The sequence below is a fragment of the Schistocerca americana genome, chromosome 8, assembly GCF_021461395.2.
Source record: "Schistocerca americana isolate TAMUIC-IGC-003095 chromosome 8, iqSchAmer2.1, whole genome shotgun sequence".
Classification (NCBI taxonomy): Eukaryota; Metazoa; Arthropoda; class Insecta; order Orthoptera; family Acrididae; genus Schistocerca; species Schistocerca americana.
The window spans coordinates 325987342-326009381 of NC_060126.1; the positions used below are offsets into that span (position 1 = coordinate 325987342).

The 22040-nt window shown below is 41.2% G+C and overlaps 1 protein-coding gene across 1 annotated transcript in view; it reads right to left on the bottom strand.

Annotated features, from left to right (window-relative positions):
* Nucleotides 1-229: 229 nt before the first annotated feature.
* LOC124545817 overlaps nucleotides 230-22040 on the bottom strand; it is a 76778-nt gene continuing 54967 nt past the window's right edge. The window contains exons 4-5 of the mRNA XM_047124769.1: nucleotides 2078-2233; nucleotides 230-280 (exon numbers count right to left, since the gene is read on the bottom strand). Of these exons, the coding sequence (XP_046980725.1) occupies nucleotides 230-280; nucleotides 2078-2233 (207 nt within the window). The remainder of the gene's footprint in view (nucleotides 281-2077; nucleotides 2234-22040) is intronic.

Sequence of the window (22040 nt, forward strand, 5' to 3'; positions counted from 1 at the left end):
CGCCTGCTTTTGTTACTTTTTTATGTTTCCTGAATTTGTTTTTTAACTTTTCTGTAGGCTGCAGAGCGGGGTATTGTGCTGCTGCCAACCCCTCCCCCCCCCCCCTCCACCTCTGGCGGGGAATCAAAATCCCACAAAGAAAAAAAAAACCTGAATGGTGACTTTTTGAGGATAGATTAATGTGAAGTGTCTGATGTGCTTTTTATTCAGTTTAGTTCATATTTTGTAATCATTTTATGTTCACCTTGCCAGTGCATGAATTTCCAACAGACTTCATAGTCTGTTGGAAAAAGTGTGATGCTATTAAGATCACTTATGCTGCAGATAGGCATGTGCTCTTGATATCTTTCGATTATAACTTCGATGACCTGTGGAGCTTTCGAAATATGAAAGTTTTAAATTGGTATAAATTCTCTTCTTGAGATTTACAGGGCTAGATCATGCTGCAGATAGCTTTAAATGGGTGTGTGATTATCTGCTAGTGTTGTATTTAGGTCATTCTTTTTTTGATAGGAATTCCAATTAACAAATGTGAAGACCTTTAATAACTGCCAGCTATATCTCAACCAGATTCAGTGGGACTGCTTGTTTAATTATATTACAGCATGTTTCTTTTCATAGCTGCAATTTCCTTATTGTAATGATATTGATTCCTGTACAAGTGTGATGATTCTACTGATTTATTGCTGTGTTAGCGTGCTCATAGCTGCACCAATTTAAGATCACGCATCATGCATATAATAACAATGCAAATGGTATAGACAATGTGACTTAGTGGTGCCTTTATCTACTCAGCTGTTGTTTGTGAAGTGGAAAACTGATCTGCATCCGTTACTTGGGATTCAAAATAAACCGAAGAAAGACGAAAGTCACGAGAAGTAGCAGAAATGACAACAGCCAGAAACTTTACATCAGGATTGATGGTCAAGAAGAAGATGATGTTAAGGAATTCTGCTACCTAGGCAGCAAAATAACCAATAATGTGGGGAGCAAGGAGGGCATTGAAAGCAGACTAGCGCCGGCAGAAATATAATTCATGACAATGGCAAGTCTGCTAGTCCGAAACATGGGTCTTAATTTGAGGAAGACATTTCTGAGGATATTCGTTTCGAACAAAGCACTGTATGGTAGTGAAACGCGGATTGTGGGAAACTCGAAAAGAAAAGAATAGATACATTGGAGATTTGGTGCTAAAGAAGAATGTCGAAAATTAACCGGACTGATAATGTAAGAAATGAGAACGTTCTCCGCAGAATCGGAGAAGAAAGAAATATATGGAAAACAAGGAAGAAGGAACAGGATGACAGGACATCTGTGAAGATATGAGGGACTGACTTCCTTAGTATTAGAGGGAGCTCGACAGGTTAAAAACTGTAGGGGAAGACAGAGGGCCGGCCGGGGTGGCCGAGCTGTTCTAGGCGCTACAGTAAAATAAAGGGAAAAATATTTCTGGTGTATCCTCTTCTTGGGTTTAGTCCCTCCACCCCAACAGCCCGTGTCCTGTTTACTTCCCATATCAGTAAGATTGCGTTCCTCATTTATGGGTACAATTTCTTAAGAGAAGGGAAATGTTTTAATGCATTAGTACCGGTTTCATATTAGTTACACACTCAGCTTAAAGTCTAACGGGTAGTTGCGAAAATTTAAAGTGAAATACTAATATCGGGAAGTGCACTCTTCGATTTTATATTGCATGAATAGTTACGTGGAGAATGTTCTGAGAATTTGTGGTTATTATAGCTGTTATCTGAATTTCGTGTCACATGTACTTCCGAAGTTTAAGAAGATGAATATTTGACTAGAGTGAAATTTTTTCGGATGTTATGGTAAAACGGTGTAAACAAATTATTATTGCATTAAAACATTATGTGTATTAGGTTTATTATTATTAAAATCCTAGGCATCTGTGGCACGTAAAAGGAAGTGAGATGACGTGTTATGTACCGGGGGAGGGTCGGGGGAGCCGAACAGTTGTAGCAGACTCCGACATCCCGCACCCTCCTTGCCAAGAATCGGATCCACGATCCGTCGCTTGAAGCTACATCATAACCACGGACCGTCATTCTCAGGAACTTACCGAGAGAAACGCTTCTCTGTCGATTGGGTACAGATGTCCAGCGGTGAGCACCAGCGGCTTCCGCGCACGGCTGACGAGGATCCTCATGGCTTGCTTGAAACGCTCGCTCGCCTCCACCCAGGAGCAGCTGTACGCAGCTGCTGACACGGCCTCCGCCTGTCGACATCAAATACCAGTTAGTGTCGCACATTACCCGATGCAGGTATTAGGCAGCAACCTCTAACATGTCAAATCGTGTAACACTGTCTCCGAGTCATACTGTAACATCGAAGTCTTATAACGAGTGAAGGGGTGTTTCCCATTTACATCTCATATCACTTTTTTCGCATATAGCTGTAAACGAGTGCCCAGAGCGTCTCTGAATAGAATCCATACGACCACCGTGGTCAATCATGATAGCTTGTCAGTCGGTGTAGAATTAGATTTATTGTGAATTTTGGGGACCATTTCAAGTGAAAATTTGGACTGCATCTCAGTGCTCGCTCTGTCAAATATTTTATGTCTAAAGTGTGATGTCGTCAGTCATACGACCACACCGCCGCCTGAGAGATCGATCCGCCGGATGCGATTCTCTCGATAAACTGAACAGGAGAACATCTGTGCTAGCCAAAGAGTACACACCCAGTCGCAGTACGTATGCTCACCGCGAGGTGCCGCTAGGCCACTTCACGTATAGCAGGAGTGTACTGCAGTTGCGCCAGTCTACAAATCCAAGAACTATGGGACTGAACATCTGAGGTCATCAGTCCCCTAGGCTTAGAACTACTTAAACCTAACTAATCTAAGGACATCAAACACATCCATGCCAGAGGCAGGATTCGAACTTGCGACCGTAGCAGCAGCGCGGTACCGGACAGAAGCGCCTAGATCCGCTCGGCCACAGCGGCCGGGGCCAGTCTACAGTTCGTCAGCCAGCGCCGATATTAGTCAGTCATCATCTGCCGCTCAGTCATTGCTGCCGTCAAGTCTTTGTAGCCCTGTTGTGAAGTTCCGTAATAGTACTACCGTAAAGTCAACAGTACTAAGTTGGCAGCTATAAACAATTCTGCGTTCCGTCATGTCGACAGCCAAGTTAGTCTTCAAATTCACCGGATTCGACATTCAAGGTTGCGAGAGATTAATTCGTCGTTGCAAGATTTGTGACTTTTAAATTATGTCATTCTACAGACGCTTAGTCTAGTCGCGTCTAGTCTAGTCATGACCAGCAGGTCATGGACTACAACAAAGTTAAGTAATAAATACTTTCTTATTTTGTACTCCTACTAATTAATTGTGTTTTCCTGTTGTAGCTACCCATCAGTCTTGGCATAGTAGAACCCACGTTTCCAACTCCTTGGTTACCTCATGCTAATGGTCTCGGTTACGGTGGAAGATTGAGAGCCATCATCATGTACTTTCTGTCTCTCAATACGTTGCTGTTTACAACTTGCCCAATAATCTAGAAAAAGAGTTCTTTTCCTTGTGTATTTTGCTCTTGCGTTCAAGCAGTTAACATAACGTATGAATTATTTTAAGTATCATGATATCCAACAATTTGACAGTGAAGCAACAGTCATCACTTTATCAAAAACTGTGTTCTTGATACTCATGGAAGACATAAGAGATGAGACAAGCAGTCGCTGTTCTAGAACAGAAGTGAATCAATATTTCCCTCACTGCTCCGCTAATCCGCTACCCAGTAAGTCCTTTTCACTGTTCGAGTAAAGTCCAGACATCGAGAATTCTGGTACATGTTCACGCTAATATCAATGAGTAGGCTCATCTCATGCGACGCAACACACCTTCAAAATGGGACATAATCACGTCCGCCCTGGGCTATATTCTCCAAAGAGTGTGGCTGAAACGCCCCATGGGATCTTAGGTGCAATGGTCGCGTGGCATCACTTGAAATGAGGCAAAAAGGCGATTCGTCAGATCACACTTCACGCCTCCAGTCAGCTGCTGGGCATTTCCTACGTATCTGTCCCAAACAAGATGTGCAGCTATGAGCAATGGATGTCTCACAGGTACCCAAATCCAGATGTCCAATGCACGCCGTTCCCTTCTTCATTCTGAAACTGGATGAGATGAAAGAGCGTTCCCTGCAGAGGAAATCCTTGTCAGGTTAGAAACCATCTGCCATTAACAGGCACATCCAAACATGCAGTTCAGTGAAGTACTCTGTTCCGCTGATTCCAAACAACCGACTGCAACATTTAGCAAGAGACAGCACTATAAAACCGAGTGTGTCAGTCGGACAGAGCAGCTTCAGATTTCCGTGACTATTGCTGCCATCAGTTTGATAACACTCGGGAACTACAAGCAGGGGTCTTTCTTGGAACTGTAAATAACCGCTGTTAGAGGTCAGAAGTTGCTTCCCTTTCTAGATAGTTTATAGTTTTGAATTTTTTGCTGAAATTTTCTTCAATGTTGGTGCTTCCTGAAGCAGTGTGTTGGAGAAACATTACCTTATAAGAAACAGTTAAGTAGCTATTTCGATTAAGCAAAAAAAAAAAAAAAAAAAGGCACTGAGCACTATGGGACTTAAAACCTACGGTCATCAGTCCCCTAGAACTTAAATCTACTTAAGCCTAACTAACCTAAGGACATCACACAACACCCAGTCATCTCGATTAAGCATGTCTTCACTACATGTCAGTGTTCGTTTGATGCCATTACGTGAATGCTAACTTACAGACACCACGTTTTGTTCGGTGTTGCACTGTGTGGTAATATTGGACACATTGTGTGTAACAAAATCATACTGGGGAAAGCTACTAATGCTGAAGCAGGGAATGGGGAGGTTATGGGGGCTCTAGACCAGGGATCCAGGTGGGCGTGGGTTAGAGGATTGGGGCAAGGGCATCCACTGTGATTGATTTCTCTACTGGGTGTCTGGTAAGACTGTCTCATTATGCGAATATTGAAGGGCAGTCTCTTTTAATTATTAGAAACCATTCGAAAGCCAAGATCACACAAAATAATTTATTCAAGACAACTGGTTACAACAGTTTTAGCTGTAATGTTCAGGTCTTACACGCTATTTTTAAGTAAACTATGTTCATTTTACGCTGACCTCATGCAAAAGATGACAAGTGGATGAAACTCACCACATCATAAACGTTTGTCACGCTAAAATATTTGAAATAACATGGCGTCTTGTTCAAATGGCCATGTCCACATATATACCGCTCAAAGATGCTCGTTACATGATACACATACGTACACAATAGCACAGCTGTTTACTCACTCTGGACGCATACTACACATCGCAATTCCACTTTCGCATAACCTTTTGGACAAAATGCTGTGTGATATTAAATTTTTTAGCGACGACAAACGCTTATAATGTTATGAGTTGTATGCACTTGACGTCTTGTGCATGAAGTGAGCGTAAAATGAATCAGGTTTACTACAAAAAAATCTTTAAGACCTGAATATGACAGCTGAGACTGATGGAACCGGTTGCGTTGAATAAAAAATATTTTATGCTATCTTGGCTTATGAATTGTTTTTAGCAATGTCTAATAAGAATCACTCAAGGTGTAATGGTTGTCATAGGATAAAATGTGACCAAAAATATCAAACAAATTTCTATGTTTGTTACATCCACCACCTTAATAAATTAGCGTAAATGAGTTTTGAAAAATAAGATCGAATATAGTGCACGATAATCGTGATTCATATTTTGTCTCTGAACACAAGCGTTCTGCAGTCTCGTGTAGTTACAGAACACCCAGGCCTAATCCAGCGCAAAATTAAGTCACTACACATTTTCACAGTAGGACGTATTCTTTCATGTCAACAAGATCCGTTCGTTTATAAATTCTGTATGCAAGGAGGCTGGTAGAACGTTTTGATCACAACAGTACACGGGTTACATCAAACACTTCCTTGAACTGTGAGAGACTCTCGCCTCGCCCTCCCTTCTTCTCTTCGCTGCTTTTACCGCTTATCTATTGTTGTAGAGCTCAACTGTTAATTCGTGTGTCAGTATTGTTTATAGTGTTGTAATGTACAGTATATATGAAGACTGTCTCTTGTTAGTACCTGCGGTGACATCGCTTGTTCTAAATAGTTAGTATGTAAATCATATTTGAGTTTCATCCTCGTTTTAAGGACCTGAAATGGAATCTCAACGCGTGAGAAAGTTTTACAGTGGTGCCATCAAACCAAAGTCTCAGAAAGCAGCTGCTAAGTCCGTGAAGAAACTGCTGAAAGTGACTTAGTATTTTACGAAGAAAGACTACTCTGTTGATAACGTTAGTGAAGTTTATACTGAACCAGAACCTCGTCTACTTGTGCCTACTTCTTCTAAGAAGTGTTGACGAGTTTCAGTGAATCTGAAATTGTTGTGGAGCAGTATTTTGTAAGAGAGGCGGTGGTGAATGCGATCATGAAACCGAAACCGGTGACGGTACTGACAGTGAAATAGTTAAATATCGAGCATGAGAGGGGGATGCAGCGAAATGGAAAAACGTGAAAAATCTATTCGTGGAAATGTGTTTAGCGAAAGGTTTAGACTACGTTATGAACAATTTAGCAACTGTGAATGTGTCTACAAGTCACGAAAACATACTTATCCAAAAACTTGTTCCTTAGAAAACTTCTAAACGGAGAGAAAAATGAAAGCAGATTGCTGCGATATTCCGAATCACAGGAAATGCACTTTATATTTTCTTTTAATTATTCAGTGAAGGCATGGACTTAGTTAATGTTTATTCTACTTTCAACCTGTGGATTTTCTGACGGGAGGAAGGGGAAAGATAAATTGGTGATTGATGAACACTGCGCTAATTATCGCTAAAATTCAGTGACGTGACTTCTACACCGGAGAACGAGGGAACTGCAGCATATGGTCAAAACAGACGAAAATTATTGGTAAGAAATGTTTCGGCGTTATAGAAATACATAAACATTTCAGTCCTATAAAAATACCAGTAATGTGAGAGGTAAGTATTCAGGTTTAAGTGGAAAGATAAAGGAAATGACTTCATCAGCGTTTCTATGTCCACTGTGTTGCGCTGGTCCAAAACAATGTGGTGAAATTGTTATAATCAGCTGATATTTTTCAAGTTTTGCAACGATTATATGACTTTTTTGTAGCTTCTATTCACCGCTGGCACATTCTTAACAAGAGTAATGTTGGACTTAACACACTACCCGACACTAGATGGTCGTGCCCTGAGAAAGCATTATCACCTGTTCGACAGAATTTCGATGCCATTTATGTGTCACTTGAAGAAGTTGTCGAGAACAAAGAAGAAAAGGCGGCAACAAGAAATGAGGCGGAATCACTTCAGAAAAAAATTTAAAGAACTGGAGGATTAGTTGTTTTCTGAGATGACGTCTTGTCTAGAATGTACAAAACTAACAAATATTTGCAAAATCCTGGGCATGGACAAAACTAACAAATATTTGCAAAATCCTGGGCTGGACTTAATTAGCGGATATTAAGAGTTGCTATCATTGGTTCCGTGTTTCAGCTATTTTAGGGAAAATTTAGATGAATATGAAAACCAAGCTAGCGGATTAAGTGAGCATGTGTGTCGAGATTGTGGCTACGAAAGCAAATGCAAAACAAGGAGATTCCCTGATAGAGAAAAATCAAAAGAATTGAGTAGACTTGATAAATTTCGAGGGGCACTTACTGCAGCTGTTGACTAACTGCAAGCAGAAACGAAAAATCGAGAAGAAAAGTATTGCAAAGCATCAAATATTTTCCTACTTGTAACAAATAATATAGTAAACAATAGGCTAAAGAACGTTTAAAGGAAACGTCAAACCTTTGGGAAAAATATCGAGATGATCTCGATGAAGAAAGTTTTAGATGTGAAATTATTCATTTGAGTGAAATTTGAAGAACAGAAAAGACTGCCAATCAATTCGGCAGTCGAATTATGTGAATTGATGGTTGAAAATTGTCTTTTTACAAATGTAGTATTGCTTACCGATTTTTCGGCTCAATACGATTTGCGAATCATGAAGCTGAGAGAAGATTCTCCAAAATAGCCCTTATCAAGAACAAATTACATGCTACAATGCAAGGAGAAGGAATTTCCGCTCTCGCCCTTTTGTCAGTTGAACATGAGATGACCAGTTCTCTTGACTTCCTGGGTTGATAGAATATTTCACTTGGACGAAAACGAGGAAAAGACATCTTTGAGATACTAATTTGTGTGTGTGTGTGTGTGTGTGTGTGTGTGCGTGTGTGTGTGTGTGTGTGTGTGTGTGTGTGTGCGTGTGAGGGGAGGGGGGGCTCGTTTATGCAATTGGAACGTTCAGTTAGGTATATCATCTAATACATGGAATGGCTGATGTAGAAGTATGTGTATTGACTTACCTTTCCTATTGTACTTTCCCAGAAATGTATTAGGTCTACATGAAGTAAGCAGGCGACACACATTTTTTCTAGCCCTGGGCCTCCACATGGGTTAACCTGGCCGTGCTCAGAAAGATGACTTGGTAGAAAGTGCTAAGAAAATCACAAATTGGAGAAAGAACAACGTAGGAATACTGACCTCTCCACACAACAACGATTTTGAATTTGAAGAAAAAGTCAGAAATGGTAGCAGGAAAAAACTAAAAGGGACAATTTATTTGTAGGGAAGAAACACAAAGCGAAAAGTCAGGAAACGACTGATGGAAAGACTACAACAGCCGAAAAAATTTAAAAAACAACAAAATTATTTGAGTTCATGAGGCGAAGAAGACCCAGACGAAGCATGGATATTTTGTCAAAGCCTATTTTCAGACCCGTTGTCAATGAAGGGATGGAGGCGTTTGTATCTTGTCGTGTCTGCCCTCATCATAAATTTCGCAGTGCCAAGGCAGAAATAACAACTTTCTGATTTTTTGTTATTAATGAAGTGTGTTTCCGGATTTTCATTAAGACCAGTTATTAAGACTTTTTCTTATGTCAGCGAAATATTTCGAAGTCTTCAAATTGAGTTTTGGTAACTCAAAGAAGATATGTCATAACCCTTGTTAGTAGTTTTTGGGATTCCTATGTTTGATGTATTTTTTCCATTAAAATAAAACTTTTTCCTTGTTTTAAAGTTTCTTTCCATTCATTTAAATAGGTACCCTATTTTACCTCACCAGTAGGGAGTGGAAAAGCCGGTTTTTTGTTCCTAGCCAAGTACACGCATATTTTACGCTGCGATGGTTTATTTTAATCTGAAATTTGACTAGTATGATGTTGTTGAATATGTAACATATCTGAATAAGCTTAATTTGCAAACTTATTGATCACCGAAAATAATTTATATGAATTAAAATTTTGGGTATCCTACTTTACACTGTTTTCCCTTACGTACCGTTTCACTGCCTTGACTTTTGTCGACGGATGAAGGTCACATGACTGCCTGGCACCAGTCTTACAACATTTACAGCGCTTCAAAGCGGCCAGTATGTTATATTGTGTCCTATGAACTTATGCAAGTTATTCATATCGACCTCTTCAGTTTCAGAAGTTCACTGCGTGAAAATTACCAGATAGGTAGAAAAATGACACAGATCAGTAAGTAGAGTATCTCTCTAAGTTTTGGTTCGTAATACGCACCCAGGTGCAGAGCAAGCCATTGATGGACAGGCGTGACAAAACACATAGAAAAATCATCCTCTCCGTATTGTCGCCTCCAATTAGATGGCGCATACCGACAGGCAATACGCTTAACAGATTTCCACAGCGGACTAGTAGGATGTTGTTCAATATGTAAGATATCTGAATAAGCTTAATTTGCAAACTTATTGATCACCGAAAATAATTTATATGATTAAAATTTAGGGTATCCTTCTTTACACTGTTTTCCTTTACGTACCGTTTCACTGCCTGCGAACTGTTCGCCGCATCACAAATTGTGTACATAGTGAACACGGATGCAGTGATTTACCTAGCTCTGGCGAACATCTGTTCCTTATCCCGTTTTCTCTCCTTATCTGTGGCTCACTGACTGTTTGAGCGTTTCGACTATAAAACAACAACCTGCACAATTAGTCAATAATTCTCTACACTGCAATTTATCTCTTAGGATTTTTTGTTTCCATTTTCTTTCCTCTATGGAGTGTAAGTTTCCATTACCTCAACTACAACAGTAACAGATCTTGTTAATTCCGCCAGTTGTCGCTAAATGTTTATTGGTTCTCTTATAAATTCTGTCTATATTTGTTAATCATTTATGTCTTAGTTGCGATATAGCCATGTAGTTGCACAATACGGAGCGTCAACTTTCTGCGAAAAGAAAGTATTCGTCCTGTTACCATTCTAGACAACACTACTCTGCGCTATAATTGCTCTTCGACTTTGTTGAGGCATTGAAACATACAATACGTGTGGGAAGATAAGAGCAAAAGTTCTCCCAGTCCTGATTGTACTACACTGTTTGTGCATATCAGGGACGTGAAAATTATTTTCTTGAAGTTAATTCCGTTTCTGCGGTCATGTCCTTTTACCACATCGATACTTTGACATAGAATAGTCGTGTTTGGGTAACATGGCTCATTGCCAGGACCCTTTCAGCATACTGAAAAGCATAAAACTTTACAAGACAAAAAGTAATAGTCAGTACAGAAACATTGGGTATTCTCACAGTCAGAGAGATGAAAGCAATTTATTCTAACTTTTCTCAATTGTTTTCAGTAGAACACATCGCTGAAGAGAAAGGTATCATATCTAGTTCAATCAGTATGAACCTGATTGAAAGCTGTACTTATCTTTCCAGAAATAAAGATATAACACAGCATAAATTCTGATGTCAGTTGTATTTTATACCTACTGTCGTTGGACTATGTGACATTATCTTGCAAGAAAGGAGAATATAACCGGACGTGTACAGAGTCTTTCGTCCTAAAATACAAACTGTGTCCACGGAGACTAGTCTACATTCTACTCTTGATGTTCTTTCATGTTCAGTAGTTAAGTATTCAATATACACTAAAAAAAACGTTAGTCTACTGTTATGGAGTAAACTTGACAGGAATGCAAAACTCAAGAGGACCCTCTAACATCCGATGAATACATTCTCTCTGTGAACGTCGATAGCAAAGATCAGGTTAACGGGAGACGAGTGAATGAGAAACTTCGCACCAGATGTCTAAATGGGTAATAAGCTCGCAGATGTGAGGTGATCTGAGAGGCTGTTGGTAAGTTTCAGTCCAAGTCTAAAACGCAGCTACAAGACTCCGTTTTTCGTTTACTAGACATGTAAAATTGACATCAAACCATGCCCATCGCCTGCTTTTAGCGGCTGTACTGTGTTTTTTTTTCTACCCTGATCAGATCTCCAAATACCAAATATGTCCAAAGTATATGGTAGTCCTTATCACATGTTCTGCCACTTATTTTCCGTAGTTTTTTCCTGTACATAACCCAGGAATGCCGAATGAGCTAATAATAGATGTCTTTGTACACCCTCCACCATTCCTTCTACTGTACTTATGAAAGACATGAATAAATTACCTTCTATGTGTATTCGATATAAAGCTTTATCAGTCCATAATTTTCCTGGAAACATCTAACGAGAAGCAAAGACGTTTCGTTTCTCTTGGTCCGGTACTCACCTGCACCGTGACATTGTTGGCTGCCCAGCAATAAAGAAACACGTGAGCGCACGGAATCGGAAGGAAGGACGCACACTTAAAGACAGCGCTGAAGTCCTCGCTCTGCAACAAGATTGCTTTATCACTAGAGCTTACAGTCCTACGTGATACGAATACCGACGAGGAATAATTTAAGACTTACACTCGAAAATAAAACCTTCACTGAAGTTGAAAAGGAGGGGAAAACAGATGCCGAACAGGCGTTAGATTCTAACAGTCTGTCAACGTTGGCCGGCCGAAGTGGCCGTGCGGTTAAAGGCGCTGCAGTCTGGAACCGCAAGACCGCTACGGTCGCAGGTTCGAATCCTGCCTCGGGCATGGATGTTTGTGATGTCCTTAGGTTAGTTAGGTTTAACTAGTTCTAAGTTCTAGGGGACTGATGACCACAGCAGTTAAGTCCCATAGTGCTCAGAGCCATTTGAACCATTTTTTTGTCAACGTTGAAGTCGATCAAACCTCAAGAAAAAACCAGACATAATAATGCGAGTGAAACATGCAGCGACCTTTTCATAAAAAGAGACATCCATTTTGTGTTTGAACCCGTTGTCCTTGGGTAGCCTCTGTGACCAGTAACCAAAACTCTTTCAGTCCCGTTTTCAATACCAGTCAGTGCTTCAGATGTAAAAAAAATCGTCATTAGTGGTGGCCCAACACTTTGGGTATGAGAAGTCACCTTCTTTCTACCAGCAATGAGGACGGAGGGGAAGACAAAGCTTTAGGGCAAACAACTGGTATCGAAGTCAGAAACTGCCCCTAAAAAAGGCGAAGAATCTGCAATGATGAACGACACGAATAAGCCGAAGGCAATGGGGACCTCGGCGTTAAAGATAGGTAACATGTATCCGCAAGATACGTAGCCCGTAATTGGAAACATGTCATGATAATCTCTCTTTGACAAAGACGCTGGATTAGTCCCGATTTGGGTACATGGGAGGGGGCAGGCAAGGAGGAGGAAACCGTGGAAGGGTGACATTCTACACGTGGGAACGTGGAGTATCAGAACTGCGACATGAAACGAAGCTAGAAAATCGAGAGAGAGAAACTCAAAGGTTCTGTACATGCATTTTCTGGATCAGTTAAGTGAGATGGAGGACCTGCTCGTATAGCGTAACGTGCAACACTGTAACTTGTGAGAGAGTGTGGTAAGCAAAACACGGATCGAATTCGCGCGGATGATCAGTGACCACAAATTGGTTTACCGGTCACACTGTCTGTTGATTTCAGACACACTTCCACGGAAAAAGATGGGGCGGTCTTCAAAAATCGACCTCAAAAAATATGATAAACGGTCAAAACACAATAAGATTAAAATGCGGTGGTCGTGGAAGGTGGACAAAAAATACAACACATTACAATGTCAAATACGATGTGGAATAACGATGGCTTTCGGAACAACTTCCAGTCATCTCGAGAGAGATAAACATAGGTCTTGTATGAATTTCAAGGGAATCTTACTATATTAAATTGGAATCCATCGAATACTGGTGAGCCACAGCGACCGTTGAATAATCAAATTTAAAGGAGGACAGCAGACAGTCTTCAAAATCCAGAATTTATTGCAAAATGGTTCAAATGGCTCTGAGCACCATGGGACTCAACTGCTGAGGTCATTAGTCCCCTAGAACTTAGAACTAGTTAAACCTAACTAACCTAAGGACATCACAAACATCCATGCCCGAGGCAGGATTCGAACCTGCGACCGTAGCGGTCTTGCAGTTCCAGACTGCAGCGCCTTTAACCGCACGGCCACTTCGGCCGGCAGAATTTATAGCAAATTTAGATTTCAGCCATAACACAGTCATCATCGGTGTATTACCAGAAGAATCACACAGGCTCAAGCATGTCAGAGCATTAACTTTTGACAGTTAATACTATCAGTTACATGACAGAATAAACCATTACTGTTAGCGTTAACTGTCACAAGATGATGTTATAACATGTTTGTGCCTGTGTGAGTTCTAATAGTGCACCTATTATGACTATGTTGCAGTCGGAATGTACACTCCTGGAAATTGAATTAAGAACACCGTGAATTCATTGTCCCAGGAAGGGGAGACTTTATTGACACATTCCTGGGGTCAGATACATCACATGATCACACTGACAGAACCACAGGCACATAAACACAGGCAACAGAGCATGCACAATGTCGGCACTAGTACAGTGTATATCCACCTTTCGCAGCAATGCAGGCTGCTATTCTCCCATGGGGACGATCGTAGAGATGCTGGATGTAGTCCTGTGGAACGGCTTGCCATGCCATTTCCACCTGGCGCCTCAGTTGGACCAGCGTTCGTGCTGGACGTGCAGACCGCGTGAGACGACGCTTCATCCAGTCCCAAACATGCTCAATGGGTGACAGATCCGGAGATCTTGCTGGCCAGGGTAGTTGACTTACACCTTCTAGAGCACGTTGGGTGGCACGGGATACATGCGGACGTGCATTGTCCTGTTGGAACAGCAAGTTCCCTTGCCGGTCTAGGAATGGTAGAACGATGGGTTCGATGACGGTTTGGATGTACCGTGCACTATTCAGTGTCCCCTCGACGATCACCAGTGGTGTACGGCCAGTGTAGGAGATCGCTCCCCACACCATGATGCCGGGTGTTGGCCTTGTGTGCCTCGGTCGTATGCAGTCCTGATTGTGGCGCTCACCTGCACGGCGCCAAACACGCATACGACCATCATTGGCACCAAGGCAGAAGCGACTCTCATCGCTGAAGACGACACGTCTCCATTCACGCCTGTCGCGACACCACTGGAGGCGGGCTGCACGATGTTGGGGCGTGAGCGGAAGACGGCCTAACGGTGTGCGGGACCGTAGCCCAGCTTCATGGAGACGGTTGAGAATGGTCCTCGCCGATACCCCAGGAGCAACAGTGTCCCTAATTTGCTGGGAAGTGGCGGTGCGGTCCCCCACGGCACTGCGTAGGATCCTACGGTCTTGGCGTGCATCCGTGCGTCGCTGCGGTCCGGTCCCAGGTCGACGGGCACGTGCACCTTCCGCCGACCACTGGCGACAACATCGATGTACTGTGGAGACCTCACGCCCCACGTGTTGAGCAATTCGGCGGTACGTCCACCCGGCCTCCCGCATGCCCACTATACGCCCTCGCTCAAAGTCCGTCAACTGCGCATACGGTTCACCTCCACGCTGTCGCGGCATGCTACCAGTGTTAAAGACTGCGATGGAGCTCCGTATGCCACGGCAAACTGCCTGACACTGACGGCGGCGGTGCACAAATGCTGCACAGCTAGCGCCATTCGACGGCCAACACCGCGGTTCCTGGTGTGTCCGCTGTGCCGTGCGTGTGATCATTGCTTGTACAGCCCTCTCGCAGTGTCCGGAGCAAGTATGGTGGGTCTGACACACCGGTGTCAATGTGTTCTTTTTTCCATTTCCAGGAGTGTAGATCTGCCATAAATTACGGACTGGCTGCAATCCTTCTTCACATCGGAATATTTTATTATTCTTCTAGCTAGCTAGTAGCAAGTTGAGGCAAGGATGATGGAAATGCGCAGAGGTAGCGCAACTAAGGCTCCAAAGTAGACCACAGAGGTTCAGTGATATTGAAACTTGGTGACTGGTGCCCGGGACAAATGTGACAGTTCATCCCTGCGCTCGCAAAATCAGTCCTATACGATATGAGTAGTGTAAATTAGGGTCCGCTCGCCTTGGAATAATGCATCACCATTGCGGAACAAACACTGTACGATTGGGTTGTCCCGATCAGCCAGACTTGGCACTCGATACTTGATAGTAACGTCTGCCGAGTAACCATGGTGGCCATGGAATACCACGATATTGGTTCCCAGATCATCACCGGATCCCCGTCATGTTTTACCGTTGGGACGTCTTCTTGGCCAGAAGTTGGACACTGTGGATCAAGGCTCATCCCATCAAATGGCATTCTTCCACTTGTTACGTACAAAAATTATTTGGTGTACGTTACTGGCAAACCCGTCGCATCAACACGTTACAGAAATTATTTAATGAAAAAATTCATAGACAAAAATAATATTTCTACTGTAAAATATTCTGTTACATCTATTAATTTCTGTGTATGTACTGCTTTAGAAAAGCGCCAGAGGCGTAAAGGACGCCGCTAGTACCGTTATGATGAATGTTCCAGCCAAAGAGCTTGATGAGTGGCAAAGATCGTATTTAATGCTACAGCTGGCCGCTGTTTATAGTCACGATGGCACACAACAAAAACCTGAAATTATTAAAAGTGCTAATAACGTTGTTCGTTTATTCGTTCTCAATGGTTCCTCAGTGGTTTTGGTGATTGAAATAGTACAGTTTTGAATGGGAAACGGTTTGGGTAAGACGGAGACAGATTATCTGGGCGTGTTTGAACTCGTAATTGGTAGGAGTAAGTCAGCAAGGGTGTTGAACGTTCACAGAATGTCGTTACGATAGAGATAATCTGTGTAAATATTCTGAAGAGTAGCATAGGTTCCGAACGTAAGGTTGTGTTGTTCAGATTCGAATCGATATTAAACGACAGGTGAGATATTGCCAGCCCATTAGTAATTTGAGGATGTAACGAAATAACTGAATCTTTCGGAATTTCATGGTAAACCGGCTTTAGGTTAACGAATTAATTCTTGTTTCAGGATTTGTCTTGATAGAATTATCACTCGTATTTGGTTTGGTGTTCCGACATATTGGAACAGTGGTCTGCCCTGAACAGCTATTGTGAAAAGTGGTACCTGACTGAATTGTGGGGATCTTCTGTGGGGAAAATGCAGTGAGTGCACAGTGACGGCTCATTTTCATTTAATAATAAAGGTCTGCGCTATTCATTACGGTTGCGGAACTACAGATTCATAATACAGCATATCTGGCCTGAAATTTACACCAGGAACTTTAAAAAAAACAACAAAGAACCCGTTTTTTAACAAGGAATAAAATCCAAGGTTACAGATTTAGTCTTTTTACCCAGTAAGGTATTAAAACGACAATTCCGCGTAAGCAGTGAAAAGTGATTGTAACAGGAGAAGAAAATTATTTAAAGGTGTATGAGGAATAGCAACATGTTGGAATGAAATATTATAAATCTTGTAGTGAAAATAATTTCAAGATAACAATCCAAAAATTTCGTAGAGATTGATTTAGTTCATTTTGCATTAGAATAATATTATATACATTACGAAAGAGAAATCAATAGGAAAGTGTAGGAACTATTCCAGTTATGAGAAATAAGTATATTTGGTTTACTAAATACCAATCAGATAAAGAAAAATTGAGATATGTAAGTATTAGTCTACAAGTGACCTTAGTAAATTATTTATGGACGTATAATAAGGGGACTTGCCATGACGTCACAAGCTTGAAGCCGACGTCCAGCATGTTACAAGGGCCAAACTTGAGCGTTTGATGTAAGTGCTTTGATAAAAAAAGTGCCCTTTTGTTTTACTTACAGGTGACTAGTCGTTCAGATTATAGTTTATTTTTATTGGTATCTGGACTCGTTCAAGCGATATTTTCTCTTGTTTACATGAATTTTAGTTGCGCTGTTTACTTTCACTATAGTTGTTTTACGTCTGCAATTTGACTTTAGATTTCCTATCAATACCACTCGAAAAGCTCTGTGGGTGAACGCTCTGAGAAGGAAGTGTTGCAAACAGTCGAGACATAGCACAATACTATCTAAGCATCTTCGTGAAAAGGCGTAGATGGAAGTGTTGCAGACAGTCCAGACATTACACCATTCGTTTGCAGTACCTTCGTGTAGAGGCGTAGATGGAACATCATTTTCGTCATTCCATATTAAGGAAAATGCTGCATTACGAAACCAGCCTTTTCTCATCACAGACCTCTTTTATTCCAAACTTGTAACAAAAAGTAACTTATGTTAACAGGTGATGCATCACTTTTAATGGATCAAATATGCCTTGAAGACCAGAAAAACAAAACAAAACGAAAAGAGACTTCCTCACAAAGTTATTCACGAAGGCACTCTAGTATTTACTATTGAAAGAACTATTGCGTGGACACGACAGAAATTAAGAACAAGGACCAATTGTAAATAGTAGTATAGTGATGTTTAGAGCTTACTAATTTGGCGGTGCCGGCTTCAAAGCGATATACAGCGTGTTTTTAGACAACCTAACGTTATTATACCATCATGGAAATTGTCAGAAGAAGTGTAAATAATGAATTGATGACTATGAGGTAAAATATTTCATTGGTTACTTGTACGCAAAAATGTCAGAATACACTTCCTTGCTTCTAGAAAACGTTACATAAAAAAGACAGTTTTAGTTTGTGACGGAAAACTAAATTACGTTCTAGAAGATAGATTAACTCCCAGCAAAAGACTTTCTCATCAACATCGTTTGGTTGCACTTGACAAGCTACCTGTAGTAATTAACACAAAAGTGTTCCAGAAAATTCATGCACGCCAAGTGTAAAGGTACTTACAAAAAGAAACGATCTATTGTTTGAACTAAAGATGCACATAATTTTATTATAATTTAACAAAAATGTTCACATTACAGAATAAATAAAAACGAAAACCCACTAATGATGGCACAGTGGTGCCGGAACATGTTTGGGTACTGAGACAAAACTGTGTTTTGCGTAACTGGCGGACCTCACATCCAACGAAGATAGTAGTGTTGACAAGTCATCTCAAACCAATATAATTCTATATTTCTAGAGTCATGTAATTAAACTTATGTAGATGCATAAACTAACCGAATAACAACAAAGAATTAGTTGATATTTACTGACTGAAATGATTCACAACCAAAAATGTATTCTTTTCTTAGATTACAATCAAGCTGTGATACGCTGTCCACTCATGTTGTTATGAGCACATGTCAATGGCCTGCGTAACTACCGTTTGCAGTTTAACCACTGCGACACGTGCAGGAAAACAGTCAGTGAGGTACTTGAAGGTACCTCAGAGATGTGGGCCATGCCGACTCCAGAGTCGTGACCAGCTGTGTTACGTTTCTCGGTTGAGATTCCATGGCGCGAACAGCGCGACCGAGATGGTTCCATAGATTCTCGATTGGGTTTATATCCGGGGAGTGGAACATGGTAAACTCATCCCGATGTTCTTCGAGCCTGTCTGACAAGTTGCATTGTCCTGCTGGTAGATTCCATCGTGCCGAGGGAAAGCGAACTGCATACACGGGTGAAACAATTCCCCAGAGACAGATACATATTTCTATTGACCCACTGCACCTTCCAGAATCACAAGAGAACACAAGGAAGCCACGAAAAAGGTTCCCCATACCATAACGCTCTCACCTCACACCAAGACCCTTCCGACGATTGTTGCTGGGAGTTTTGTGTTCAGACGTTTCACGCCGATGAAGCATTAAGCGTGATTCACTTGAAATTTTCACCTGTCGCCACTCACTGGATGTCAAGCTGAGGTACTGGCGTGCAAGTTCCAGCTTTCGTCGATGAACAGTACTTGGAGTGGGTGCATGAATCAGACACCTGCTTTGGATTTCCATACGTAGCAATATTCCCTGTGGTCCCTTGGTACATCTAGGCGGTCAATTGCTCAACAGTTGCATGGCTCAACAGTTTGATGACAATTCGCCCATACAGACCTATGCAGCGGTCGTTCACTACAGTCATCTATGGCCCGTGATGCAACACGGCTGCACCGGAGCCTGTTTAGGAAAGCGGTGTTTTGCCATATACGGTTTACTTTAAACACGACGGCACGAAAACAGTTTACGAACAGCCTTTTGGGGAATGCTCTCGCCTTTGGTCCGAGAGCCAATTTATCACGCCATTTTGGACGTCACATATATCTCTCGCTTTCCGCATTACGACAACGACAGCACGGTTTCTGAACCCCCCCCCCCCCCCCCCCACTCCCCCTCACCCTACCACCGACCCGCTTTATGTATCCTCCACTCCTTGTGTTTCCCCGAGCCCTCTGTGAGTGGTTACTGCACTTTTACGCCGAACATAGGCTGTGATCACGCTAGTGTGACTCGATCGCGTATACGTAGGATGCGCTCACGTTGTAAGATACTCATGAAGGACTAGCTATGTTTAAAGAAGCGTTGTTCTAGCAATCAGTAGCTGTTCAACAAACGAGAAAGCCCAAAATATATTGACCACCTACTACCAATCTTCAAAGCATTAGAACTGGAATTACTGATTACATTATCGCTTTAGACGCATTGTTGCGAGATTGTTTCTGCGAGCATTTAGCAATAATCTGCATTGGTAAGAAGGGACGTACTTCGCTTAGTGGTAGAACATGACTCAAACTGAGTGGAAAATGTAAGTCATGTCTTTAATGAACAAGTATTACCAATATTTTTCGGAAACTCTTAACTCGCTCTGTAGTAACACCGTCACACCAATGCTAGAGAATTAAAGTAATAAAAATTTCCACAGGACTGTCTGGCGTATCTTTGAAAGGCATTTCTACTATCGATTATTTGTTGTAATTAAATAACGCCACACAAAGATATATATGAAAAACTTGATGATTACGTAATTAATCTTGTACGCTAATTAAATCAGCTTGTAAATAACTGAATTCCCTAACTTCTCATACACATCACAAAATCTTAGTGCGTACTGTAATAGACTTACGAATGTTGCTTGAAACAGTCCTAGACATATGACAAGGACACTGAAAGCGAACTGCGTCATGGCGACAGGACTCATTGCGTTCTGCAGATGAGTGACGAAACTGTAACAGAGGAAAATGAAACCGTTGTTTGACTATGAGAGAAATGCTGCTCTCGTTCTTACGTGATAATAAGATAAGTAACAAATATACTTTTGTTCGAAGGTAGCGTATATATGAAAAAAATCGCCACAAACTTTAAGATAATACAGACGACTTGGAACGTTGTAGGTTATTGTTATTGAGGCATCTATTATTTCTGCATATAGTGGTCCCAAAACACAATTTAGCGGTCAACAGCCCATTCATTATTGGGTTCATATTGGAATAGTAAGGTAATAAATTTTCTGGTTGGTTGTATTAGCACTTATCCTATGCGAATTCTTTGGACCTGAAAAAAAGGAGAGTCCCAGACATACTTGTATTGGTAAGCAAAATCCATTCGAATCAGGAAAAAATGACAGAGTATAGTGTAAATTTCCAATGGACTTGGTTCATTCAAGACTAATACGAACGCAGTGGCAGAGGACAAGGGGGGGGTGGGGTGGGAGTGGGGAGGTTGAGGGGGAAAGAAGCAGCAGTTTCGATGCAGGAATGAGCGCATAAATTATCCTCATAGACTTATTGTTTTTATAGGGCCATACGTTCTATAGTGATCTTTTTTAATCCGTTCGCTATGACTCAAAACCCAATTTGCGTTCAAAATAATCCATATTTCATATAAGAGTATCTAACATGTTAAGACGATTCAGGGTGAGCTTTCTGGAAAAACTGTTCCACTGTTTCTCTGTAGGTTATGAACATAGCAAAAGACAAATTTGGTACCTTACCTTGGTAAGTGAAGATGTATCAAATACACTTACTATTATTGCATGTGAGACACAGATGTATCATACACAGCTAAAACCACCTACATTTATTATAGAAAAAAGCACTTGACGTTGTAAATGGTTCGTAGTTGTACATAATTAGTGTACACTCATCAGCTGCATAATAATAAACTATGTGAAATCTCCCCATGATATATTTCCTATATGGACAAAATGTTTAAAATACTAGGATAACATTTCCAACCAATGATACGAAACAGTTTGAAAAACCTGTAAGTATGTTCCAGTGTGTGTTGTGCTGAGAAGTAATCGTTACGAAAATAAATTACAAGTTTTCTGATTGCTGATTTAATCAGCATTGAAATGAGCAAATCAGGTCATTGTGCACGCAAATTCAGCAGCCTACCAGAGACGGTGTTGCCAAATGTGTTCTTCGTTTGGTTTCCTCATACTGAACAACAAAGTGAAGATCAGATTTGGTATCACCGCCTTTGGCAGGCTGCTCGAATTTGTACGTAAAACGGCCTCATTGGCTGACTTCAGTGCTAATGAAGTTGGAAACGACGCAACATATCGAGAGTTTTCTTAAAAAGTGTTTCTTAACCCAACCTACCCCGCAACCTTTTTACAATCGTTTAAGGCTATTTCTGACCATCCTATATATATCAACGCTGTTACAATTTCATTATATGGAATGTTTATTTTCTTTCAGTTAACACCATACGAAAGGTCATCATGAATGCCAATCCGAAATTCTATTCCGTCCATTCGAATTTCATTACATATAAAACATGTCAACTTTCACAAATTAAAAAGTTTTTAAGAACAAAAGCCTTGATACAAGGTGAATGTGAGGTTCAAGGCCTATTTTTGCTTCACCTTGTTGTAAACAATGCCTAACAGCAACCACCAGACCATGTCTCCACTTTTAAG